Raw genomic sequence first — 12,066 nt, forward strand, 5'->3', positions numbered from 1 at the left:
ATGCTTTAATTTTTTTTTTATTGATCGAGCAATTGCAACTTTCCCCAACACAAGAAAACATGGATGTTATTTACAAGAGACATTACTACTTGTTCTCACTCTATACTTCTCCTCCCCTCCCCCATTGTCTCTTGGAAGTAGCTCTTTTCCTGGGGCGATGACTGAAAGATCATCGAACATCCTCTAATAGTCAGTAGAAAGGCCGATCCTGCCCTGATAGTGACCTCCTTACACCAGGGGGTGGGTGGCGTACGGTAGACTTTAGAAGCCAATTACGTCCCTCCAGGAACCAATGTGACTATAAAGACTCAGCCATGAGAACATCCCCAGAGATCAATAGACTATGACTGAAAGATTATCTATGATCAATGGGTGAATAGTGTTTCCTCCTGCAGCTCTCCTCACTATTTCCTATAGCTGCATGTAATAAATACCCGCCAGGATGGTTACATATCATCCATTTAGGTCTCCAGAACATAAAGTCCCTATACGCAATTGTTTTGGAGTGTTACATATCGGTAGTGCAACGTTTCACAAGAAGCAGCCGCTCCCCGGTAAGCCGGCTGCTGCTTCTTCTTGCATAGCAGTCTTGTAGTATGAGCAGCGGTAACAATGGCCGGAGACTGTGCTCAGCTCATCGCTTTATCTGGTGCAGGTAGCCGGAGATCTGTCTCTTCTGGTGCCGCTTTAGTTTATTCTTGGTTCTCTGGACTCCGGTTGCTTTCTTGGCCGTGCACAGTGGCGGCCTGTCCTGGGGATCGCTGACAGACTGGGCGGGATCCTCCTCTCCAGAAGCCTCATCTTCATTGATGCTGTAAGGGAAGGAAAGTGAGTGTCAGATAGAGCATTCATCCAGGAGACAGACATATCACATGTAGATGGTGAAGTCATTCTGTCAGACATGTCTATGGGGTTCTCCAAGTTTAGAAAAATATGGCCACTTTCCTTTAGACAGCAGCACCCTTGTCCCCAGTTTGGTGTGGATTTTGCAGCTCAGTTACATTGAGGTGAATGGAGATAAATTACAACACCACACACACAAACTAAGTGGCACTGTTTTGCAAGAAAGCAGCTGTGTGTTTTCTAATTCTGGACAATCCCTTTAAGGGTACGTTCACACCTACAGGAGCCGCAGCGGATTTTCATGCTGCGAGTGTGGGGTGGGGCGGGGGTTTAAGGGAGCCGGGGGCGCAGGGGTTGAAGGAGCCGGGTCCCATGCAGGCAGCAGATCCGCTGAGTGTATGATACCCATTGAGCTTCACAGTACAGGATCCGCAGCTGATTTCGCTGCAAACTCGCAGCATGAAAATCCGCTGCGGATTCGGTAGGTGTAAAGGCACCCTAAAGAAGTTATCCAGTGCTACAAAAACATGGCCACTTTCCTTCAGAGACAACATGACTCTTGTCTCCAGGTCAGGTGCAGTTTGCAATTAAAGGAGAAGTCCGGCCAAAATGAATTTTTGATATGTTATTACTTGTGGAAAGTTACCCAAATTTCTAATGTACATTAATTATAGGAAATGCACATATACTGCTATTTCCCTTAATTTAGCAGATCATGGAGTGTAATTCCTATGGAGTGTCCAGCAGGGGGCGCTCTATATGTAGAAGTCTATGGGACTTCCGGGATACGGGCAAACTTTCTCCTATCCCATGGCTGGCTCTCCGGGACACCGGGAGCCGGTATGTGTGAGGGGAGAGCGGCGGCTGGGCGGGGAGTCAGCCACGGGATAGGGGGAAGTTTGCCTGGATCCCGGAAGAAGGAGGAGGGGGGAGCAGAGGGGGCATGATTGCTGCACTGTGATGAGCGGCTCCCCCCTGTGCCCGGCGGCAAGCATGTCATAGGGGTAACCCAGCTACTACTCCCATCACCTGCTCATGCTTTGAGCAGGAATTGGGAGTAGTAGTTCAGTGTATATAGTCCAGTTCGGCGGGTGATTGAGATCGGCGCTGGTACTACTCCCCCATCATCTGCTCATACTATGAGCAGATGATGGGAGGAGTAGTACTATGTATATGTGGCAGCAGCACCGAGCAGGGAGGGAGGGGGGAGGTAGATGCACTGGCACCTCTCTCCCTCCCTGCTCGGTGCCCTCCAAATGTACTGATTGAATACATTTATGGAATACTTTGGGGAGTACGGACACTTGCTCCCCAAAGTATTCCATAGATGTATTCATTCAATAAAGCACACTGTACATTCCATTCCATTAGTTTACATAGACATCAATAGAAACAACAAAGTCCCATAGACTTCTACATATGGAGCGCCCCCTGCTGGACACCCCATAGGAATTACACCCTGGGTCGTGACGTCACTGTATCTGAGAGAATTCTAACACTCCATGATCTGCTAAATTAAGGGAAATAGCAGTATATGTGCAGTATATTCTGTGACACCTGTGATTTAAGAGGTTAAATGACATCAGACACTATGGAGAGTGACCACCTATTGTCACAGAGAATAGTTTTGGCAACAATAGACCCTTACCAGAGTTTACTGAAGTTCTGCACAGACAGCCCTCCCATTCCATCCCCGCTTAGTTTGGGATGCGATGTATGAAACCCCTTGTTCCTCTTCTTCCTGCGGAGGTTGATCAGGGCTTCTGCGATGCGCCTGTCTCCGGCATAGTTGTAGATGATCTGCGCTCGCTCATCCGCACACTCGTCTCCGCTGGTGCGGAAGAGCGTCTGTATCTGCAGAAGGTCAATGTCTTTGAAGATGTTGGCAGAGGCCTTCTTCCGGGTGCGGGGTTCTGGAGCCTGCCATCCCGCTGCCGCAGGGGAGCTGATCACAGATGCTGGCGTCCCCATGGTATAACGCTGGTGAACACTGCGGGGGAAGAAATAATACATGAGATAAGAGAACAAGATTTGCATCCAGATGCGGCTTTGGGTTCTATGTAGAGCCACAAAAAATACATTGAGGGTGCTACATCTTATATCTCCACCGCCCACAGATCTATGCAAGCAGTGAAGTTTCAGTTCTTAATTCTCACTAGTTCTGCTTTCTGTTACGCCCAAGGTTTTCTGCCACACTTACTGTGGCCTAAGGCTAATTAAAGGGGTACTGGGGTGGTACGGTCAACTGGTGTTACAAAGATTCAGAGATTTGTAATTTACTTCTATTAAAAAATCTCAAGTCTTCCGGTACTTATCAGCTGCTGTATGTCCTGCAGAAAGTGGTATTCTTTCTAGTCCGGAGAGCAGGACAGGTCTTCTATGGGGATTTGCTACTGCTCTGGACACTTTCTGACAAGGACAGAGGTGGCAGCAAAGTGCAGTGTGTCATACTGGAAAGAATACACTACTTCCTGCAGGACATTCAGCAGCTGATAAGTACCGGAAGACTTGAGATTTTTTTTTTAAAGGAAGTAAATTACAAATCTCTGGCACATACTGACACCAAACATTTTTTTTGCATCAGTTACAGATGCAAGTCCAGACTGCAAGTCTAGAAAACCCAACCAAAAGGAGGGTAAGGATTAATTTATTTGTATCGGTATTACATATATATACACATACATTATAATATACACATACATTATAATATATATATATATATATATATATATATATATATTATATATATATATACATATACACATATATACATACATTATATATATATACATATACATACATATACACACACACACACACACGTGTGAGCCCCAGCATTGAGACTGATAAGCGAGATGACGATGCAAGCACAATATGCTGCATTAACAGCTAATAGAACGCTGGAGGAAACCACTAGCAATGAACACAAGCCACAAGACACACTGTACTTCTGCTGGGATTGAGGCCGCGTTCACATGGTTTGGTTTGTTGGCAGGATGTTACCCGGCCCACATGATGATAAACAAACGCTAGGGTACACGATACACAGTAACGCAACCGCACCGAGAGATAGGAGCCTTCCTGCTGCATCACCAGCACATGCCAAGCTGCGTAAATCCCGGCTAACACTTCCTGCTTTTAGCTGAGATTAGCCAGCAGCGCACATCCTGCCCTGGAGAGGTGCCAGCCTTGTGATCCGGGTGACTCACATCGTAACAACACAGTACACAAGAACATTATATATTTTATATAGGCTGGCCCCAATAATCCTATATACATATATTACTATAGTATTCTACACCCTGTAGGAAGGGTAAAAGATGCTTTATGGCATGGGTAGGGAATCTTGGCGCTTCAGCTGTTGCAACACTACAACTCCCATCATGCATGGACAAGCATGATAGGAGTTGTAATTTCGCAACAGCTGGGGACACTTCTAACACAATTCTATCACCACCACATCTCATAGCTTGCTACTAGAGATGGGCGAACCATACCATCAGCATTTGACTTCCGCTGTCTTCCTGTTCCGTAGGGAAGGTCCCGTCTGGAAAACAGGGATTCAGCCTATGACTAGGTGGGACTTTGGCTGTCTCCACCCTCCCCCACAGAACGGGGAGTCAAATGCGGATGGTCCAGATTTGTACAAGCCCGAATCTCGTCCCAGTTCGCTCACCTCTACTTGCTACAGTGTATCAGTCTGGAGTCCACAGGATTGTCTAGACTGGATACAATTGTAACAAACCCTCAGCTGCAACAAGTATAAGGGCCCTATTCCACGGGACAATTATCGTTCAGAACAAAAAGGTAATCGTTCGGTTGAATAGCAGTGAACGATTTAACGACGAAGGAGAAATCCTTGATCGCTTAATGAGACCTGGACCAATTTATATTGTTGCTCGTTCACATGGAATAAGAGGTTGTTCGCAATAGAGACGACAAGACGACCACAAGAACGATCATAAGTAACGATCATCGTTCCGTGTAATTGGGTGAACGATTTCAGGTCATCAACGATTATCTGAATAATAATCGTCCAGTGTAATAGGGCCCTAATAGTGCGTTTACACAGAGATTTATCTGACAGATCTTTGAAGCCAAAGCCAGGAACAGACTAAACAGGGAACAGGTCACAAAGGAAAGACAGATTTCTCCTCTTTCCAAATCCATTCCTGGCTTTGGCTTCAAAAATCTGTCAGATAAATCTGTCTGTGTAAATGCACGGTAAGGGTGGGTTCACACTACGGAATTCTCGCGGATAAACTCTGTCGGCTGTCCGCACACATGGCCCCGCGCCTTTCCGCCGGCTCCATAAACACCTTTCTATGGGTCGGCTGATTCCGCCGAAAGTAGTGACATGTCACTTCTTTCGGCGAAAACAGCCGGCCCATAGAATGGTGTCTATGGAGCCGGCGGAAAGGCGCAGGGCCGTGTGTGCGGACAGCCGACAGAGTTTATCTGCGAGAATTCCGTAGTGTGAACCCACCCTAAGGGTCCATTTACACAAAAAGATTATCTGACAGATTATCTGCCAAAGATTTGAAGCCAAAGCCAAAAACAGACTATAAACAGAGATAATGTCATAAAGGAAAGACTGAGATTTCTCCTCTTTTTAAATCCATCACTGGCTTTGGCTTCAAATCTTAATCTGTCAGATAATCTTTCTGTGTAAATGGACCCTAAGGCAGAGCAGTGATGACCCATATACATCAGAGGTATGTCAGTTCTAAGCGGAGTATTTGCTACAATGTACCAGTGCGGGTCACGCTGCTATCAAGTGAGAACTGACCCCGTTGCCTCCACAGATTTTTCGGCAGGTCGCAGCATGACCCCTTTCCTTTTTATTAGCTGATAATTCGGGAATTGTAACAAGGAGAAGTATGGGCATGCACAGTCCATTGATTCAGTACATGTCACAACCAGTCTCCCTGCATCAGACAGACAGAGGATTACCTAGATGAGATGCAACTGTAGCAAATCCTCAGCTGCCACTAGTATTAGCTGCATGTAGGGAACCTGCTATGGCATCACTGTATATCAGATGCAGGGGGGGGGACACTAATGCTGTAACAAGTCTGTATCTTTATACTAAACATAAAAACACATCCAGGTGTATACACAACAACATAAAACCTGTCTACTGTTGGTGATAACATTAGTGTAGTATACGGTGACGGTGGCAGCTGTCATATACCCAGCGTATCCTCCTGTGACCCATGACGTCAGCCCCGGAGATAACAGGCTGCACCCAGTTCTGCTCCTGCTGTCATGTTCTTAATAACTGCAAGTGTCTTAAAGGGGAAGTCCACCATAGATTTTTTTTTTTTTTTTTAAATGATCTCTATGGAATAGCGGAGAGTTCTGTTTTATTTCATTATGGCTCCAGGGATGATGGGAATTGTAGTTCTGCAACAGCTAAAAGGGCTGAGTGTTTAGCTCAGGGATGGGGAACCTTTGGCCCTCCAGCTGTTGCAAAATTACAATTCCCATCATGCCTGGACAGCAAAAGCGAAGCTTTTGCTGTCCAGGCATGATGGGAATTGTAGTTTTGCAACAGCTGGAGGGCCAAAGGTTCCCCATCCCTAGTATAGCTTCTGTGAGGTGGTCTCCAGTTGTTGTGACACTAACATCCTTAAAGGGGTATTCCAAGAAAAATGAACTTTTACCTTATCCAAATCATAGGGGAAAAGTAGGAGATGGCAGCCATATTGGGCCCCGGCTTCTGTATTATGAATACAGTTGTGGGTACGGCATGTGACCCCCCCGTTCTATTCATTCCTATGGAGTGATGGAAAGATCAGAGTACGCTCTGTCGCTCCATAGGAATGAATAGAGCGGGGGGGGGGGGGGGGGGGGGTCACGTGCCGTACCCACAACGGTATTCATAATACAGAAGTCGGGGCCCAATATGGCTGCCATCTCCTACTTTTCCCCCTATCCTGTTAATTTTTCCTGGAATATCCCTTTAAGCAAGGCATGCTGGGAGTTGTATCTCAAACAAACTAAAGACCATTGTGACGATGGCCGTTGTAGTGGTAACATAACGTCACTATGGATAAAGCGGCAGTGCAGTAAAGCAATGAACTCGTACACATACTAGAAGGTCTTCTATGGAGAATTACTTTTCATGGTTCTTCTGGACACATGGGCATGATGGCAGTCGTAGTTTTTTTTTTTCAACAGCTGCAGGTTTTGGAACAACGTCCAGAAGTGTGGCGACAAAGACTACCAGAGCATGATGGGTATTTTAGTCTGACGACCATCAGTTGTTGCAGATTTACAGCTGCCACCATGTGCTGACAGCCCCGGGGTATGATGGGAGATGTAGTTCTGCAACAATTGAGAACTACTGGGTGGGGGTACACTGCCCTAGCCCAACTGTGTGGCTATGACGTTGATCAGGACATGCTGGGAGTTGTAGTTCTGCAATAGTTGGACAGCTATAGGTTGTTACACTACAAGAGTTGGCTTTGAAGCCTGAAAAGTATGATGGGAGTTGTAGTTTTTTCAGGGCTGAAGAGACACAGAGTGAAGACACTGGTCTAGATCAATTGGGTGAGTTTAAAGGCTGTTAGGGCATGATGGGAGCTGTAGTCCTCCAGCAGTGGTATACACTATACATATATTTAACATGGAATGAGATATCTATACACATATATAGGCGACATTACAAGATACACACACATAATAACACTATAGAAGGACACATACCCGTCCGGACACACGGTACCGAGGATCACCACCGAGCAGGAGCTGCTGAGGGCATGACGCTCTGGCGCAGACTGACCGGAGACGCTCACCTCTCAGGCCCCGCCCCCAGGTAGCTGACCAGACACACGGCTCCACCAATCAGCGCGCACATGGGCGGAGTCTCTAGTGGCGGGAGACGTGGCTCGGAGCCATTGACGTCAGGAGGCAGGGCTGAGGAGATTGTGTGAGGAGCGCGGCCTTCCCTCAGCCGCAGTGCGCATGCTCTGTACTGATAACGCACTATCGTGAGGCTGTTGACGTAAGATAAGAGTAATAAACTGAACAAAGCTCCATAAACAGCAGCGCCGAACGATTAACGTGGCTGCCATAACGATTTAGTCCGAGGAATTCCAGAGGGAAAAAAAAAACGTACCTTAGCAATTTACATTAAAATTAGAAAATATAAGAAAAACTGCCCAATAAAATAAAAAAGCAGAAAAAAAAGTGCGGGCAGTTATTTTGGGTGTTTTGTGCGTTTTTTTATGTCACAAAAAGTTGTGCCTGAAGCTTTTTTATGATTTTTTTTTATTCAGTTGAAGTCATGTGAAGGGTGCGTTCACACGTACAGGATCCGCAGCAGATTTGATGGCGCAGATTCAAGGCAAGTCCAATCTGGACCATGAAATCTGCTGCGGATCTGCTGCAGATTCAAATCTGCGCCATCAAATCTGCTGCAGATCCTATACGAGTGAACGCGCCCTAAAAACGGATGGAAAAAAAAGTTAACCCAGCCTTACATGATGCTTTTTCTTTCTGCTCTTAAGTGTCACAGAGGCGTGGCCTTTCAGTGCCCTGGCCACACCTGTATGGCACCTCGCAGAGTCACATGACTCACAAAATGGCAGAGAAAAAAAACACGTATAGTAATGTACACTAAAATAAGAAAATGTCAGGAAAAACTACTAGATAAAAAGCAGGAAAGCTTTAAGGCCCTATTACACCAAGTGATTATCGGTTGTACATGGTCATTCCGGATGATAATCGTTTGGTGTAATAGCGCCTTTTAATGGTGCATTTATACAGAGAGATTTATCTGACAGATCTTTAAAGCCAAAGTCAGGAACAAACTATAAAGAGAGAACAGGACATAAAGGAAAGACTGAGATTTCTCCTCTTCTCAAATCCATTCCTGTCTTTGGCTTCAAAAATCTGTCAGATAAATCTGTCTGTGTAAAGGCACCATAAAAGACAACGATCAGCGGCCATGCACAATGTTGGCTGATCGTAGTCTTTCAACATATTGAAACAGCCCGATCAGGTCAGCGACAGTCTGCTGCTTGTCACTCTGAGTAATAGGACAGACTACAATGGGCCACCTGGACGATCTAAGGATCATGTGGGCAACCTTTCCCGCAGCTTTCTGCTCACGGTTTGTGTGTAATAGCACAGGCAGTTAGCAGAGGGGGAAGCGAGCACTGATCTGGCTGGTCTGCGTTCGCTTCCTCCTCAATATAGCGCTGTGCAATGCAGTCTCTAGGCCAGGTCCGCGCTGTGTCAGAGGCTCAGGTCACAGCATCCGGCTCAGCACTGACAAACAGAGCTAGACAGACCCCATTGACTTTAAGGGTACAAACCCACACACCGTATATGCAGCGTATTTACTACTGCGATACGCAGCAAATACGCAGCAGATTAGATCTAAATAACTGAACACAGCATCAAATCTTCACCTTCACATCTGCTGCATATTTGCTGCGTTTTTGCTGCGTATACGGTTTGTGGGTTTATACCCTAAGGGTACAAACACACACACACCGTATATGCAGCAGATACGCAGCAGATCTGATCTAAATAACCGAACACAGCATCAAATTTGCACCATCAAATCTGTGATCTGCTGCAGATCCGGTGTGTGTGAAGGCACCCTAACGGTTTCCGGCAGGTTATCTGCTCACTTCCGCCAATTAAACAGTGTCTAGCACATGGATGGAGAACCTTCGGCCCTCCAGCTGTTGCAAAACTATAATACCCATCATGCCTGGACAGCTAAAGGCTGGGAATTGTAGTTGTGCAACAGCTGGAGGGCCGAAGGTTCCTCATTCCTGTTCTAACGTGACAAAAAACCCTACTCTGTAAGGGTAATATAGGCAGAATCCCACCTGCCTCAGTGTCTCTATGGGAGGGCTTGTGCACCAGAGCCTCCGCTCAAAGAATCGACATGTCGGAAGTGGAGAAGTGCGAGCCCTCCCATAGAGACACTGTGTGCCAGTGAGGCAGGCGGCATTCCGCCTATATTATTCAGTGTGAAAATACCCTAACGGAGGCTCAGACACAGTGTGGACTTGGCCTTACATCCAAATAACCATGTGTGACCATAGTCAGGGAGTTCCTCCTTATGGTGAGTTTACACAGAGAGATTTATCTGACAGATTTTGCAAGCCAAAGCCAGGAATGGATTTGAAAAGAGGAGAAATCTCAGTCTTTCCCTTATGACCTGCTCCCTGTTTATAGTCTGTTCCTGGCTTTGGCTGCCAAAATCTGTCAGATAAATCTCTCTGTGTAAACGCACCATAAGTTTAGTCAGCACCTGTCTCCCTCACCTGTGACTACTTTCTCCCTGTGAATGAGACACAATGTTATCTCTCTAGGAGGTAGCACAGCAAGTCTATTCCTGTCTGCCGCAACACTGAACTACAACTACCATGGGCTGCAGAACACGTCTATAAAATGTAAGTTTTTCACTTTCTTGCTAACCTATCTATAATTTAAATTAGTATTTGAACCAACCATAGGCCATGTTCACATTGTAGTGGGGTAAGACTCCATAGCAGATACTGGACAGTCTGCTACATGAGTCACAGATCACAAGAGGCCACACCAATTTTAAAGCGGTTATCCAGATTTAGAAAAAACACAATAAGATTCTATTAGTGATGTATTCCATTGTGTTCTTATACAGTATATCATAGCCTTTACTGGAGGTAAACAATGCATGCCTCCAACTAGAGATGAGCGAATTGTCCGCTTAAACGAAGCAAAGTCCGTCTAAACAGTATGGCGTCTTTGGCATGGATAAAAGGCTAAAATTTAGCTTCTGAATCTGTGTCCTTGGTCTGCACCGTACCTTTTGGATGTCTGAAACAGATTTTGACATTGCATACTACCGTTTTGTAAACTGATATGGTTATATAATGGAGCCAATCTGCACCCTGGTTACCAAACATAGAATCTGCATGGAAACCAGGTACTTTTTTATATATAGTTTTTTTATAGACTATAATTCACACTACATAATAATATTTGAACAGTACTGATTGGGGTGCAGAATAGGTGTGGAGTTTTTACACTGTATTTTTGCAATGTCCAGTGTAAGTATTTGTTGGGGACCTCCGACATACAATTATAAGGCCTCATTCACACGTCCGTAGCACAGCCACCGCGGACTACACTACAAATGTGCACCAGTAGTGGAGATGAGCGAACCTGGAGCAGGCATTTGATTAGCAGGGGCTGCTGAAGTTGGATAAAGCCCTAAGGCTATGTGGAAAACATGGATATAGTCATTGGTTGTATCCATGTTTTCCAGACAACCTTAGAGCTTTATCCAAGTTCAGCAGCCCCCGCTAATCAAATGCCAAACGATCGGGTTCGGATGGACTCGAACCCAAACCCAGTTTGCTCATCTCTAATCAGTAGTGCTTCACAGAGTGCTACATTGAAGATAGAGATCTTCACGGATCCCGTCCCTGTACTGACGTGTGAACGGGACCATTGAAATCTATTGGCCCCATGAACGTGTGAATTGGGCCTCACAGATGCACCATTTATAGACACCTGTGTTAAAAAAAAAAAGTTTTCCTACTTTATCCTGCTGTGTTGCATAGCACAGAGATTTGCGTAATCCCATCCAGTAAATGGATGGAAACTACCTTAAAGTGACTGTACCACCAGGCCCAGGCTGATGCACAGGAGGCGGGCCGACCCACCCTTAGTGGGAGGAAACCCCCGCCCCTCTATAATAGGGTTCCATTGATTCTAATGGAGGAGACACACGTCATGGAGGGGCTGGAGTTTCTTCCCACTGGGGGTGGGTCGGCCCGCCTCTAGTGCTTCAGCCTGGGCCTGGTGGTACAGTCACTTTAAGGGTAGATTCACACGTATCGGATCCGAAGCGGATTTGAGGGTGCAGATCCGCAGCAGATTTGATCTAAATAACTGAACACAGCATCAAACCTGCACCATCAAATCTCCTGCAGATCCTGTATGTGTGAACGCACCCTAAAGGGAAACTATGAGAAGCTTAGATGAATCTAATATCTCATATCTCCCTATTGAGCATTGTACGCTGAGGATGAAAGTATGTCTCTTACCTTCATCCTCTGCGGCATTCCCATTTGGAGCACTGCCCTGCCCCCAGGGCGCTGATCGGGGCTCTGGGGGCGGGGCAGAGCTCCAAACAGCCTTACTGGACACAGGACTACATTTAAAACTTCACAGGAATGACGCCGAGAATGAAGGTAAGAGACATTTCTT

The 12,066-nt window shown here is 46.0% G+C and overlaps 1 protein-coding gene across 1 annotated transcript; it reads right to left on the reverse strand.

Annotated features, from left to right (window-relative positions):
- Positions 1-7,662, reverse strand: AVPI1 (arginine vasopressin induced 1). Its single transcript, XM_069978905.1, has 3 exons — positions 7,555-7,662; positions 2,492-2,833; positions 1-812 (listed from the first exon to the last, which is right to left on the reverse strand). The coding sequence occupies exons 2-3, from the start codon at positions 2,812-2,814 to the stop codon at positions 635-637; spliced, it is 501 nt and encodes a 166-aa protein (XP_069835006.1). The 5' UTR covers positions 2,815-2,833; positions 7,555-7,662; the 3' UTR covers positions 1-634.
- Positions 7,663-12,066: the final 4,404 nt, after the last annotated feature.

The sequence above is a fragment of the Dendropsophus ebraccatus genome, chromosome 8 (genome assembly GCF_027789765.1).
Source record: "Dendropsophus ebraccatus isolate aDenEbr1 chromosome 8, aDenEbr1.pat, whole genome shotgun sequence".
In the NCBI taxonomy this organism is placed as follows: Eukaryota; Metazoa; Chordata; class Amphibia; order Anura; family Hylidae; genus Dendropsophus; species Dendropsophus ebraccatus.

What these genes read in the sequence shown, in the direction of transcription:
- AVPI1 (XM_069978905.1), bottom strand. Translation starts at nt 2,814, where the DNA reads ATGGGGACGCCAGCATCTGTGATCAGCTCCCCTGCGGCAGCGGGATGG. An exon ending in CAGAACTTCAGTAAACTCTG is followed by an intron (nt 813 to 2,491) that starts GTAAGGGTCTAT and finishes CTTCCCTTACAG; the next exon opens with CATCAATGAAGATGAGGCTT.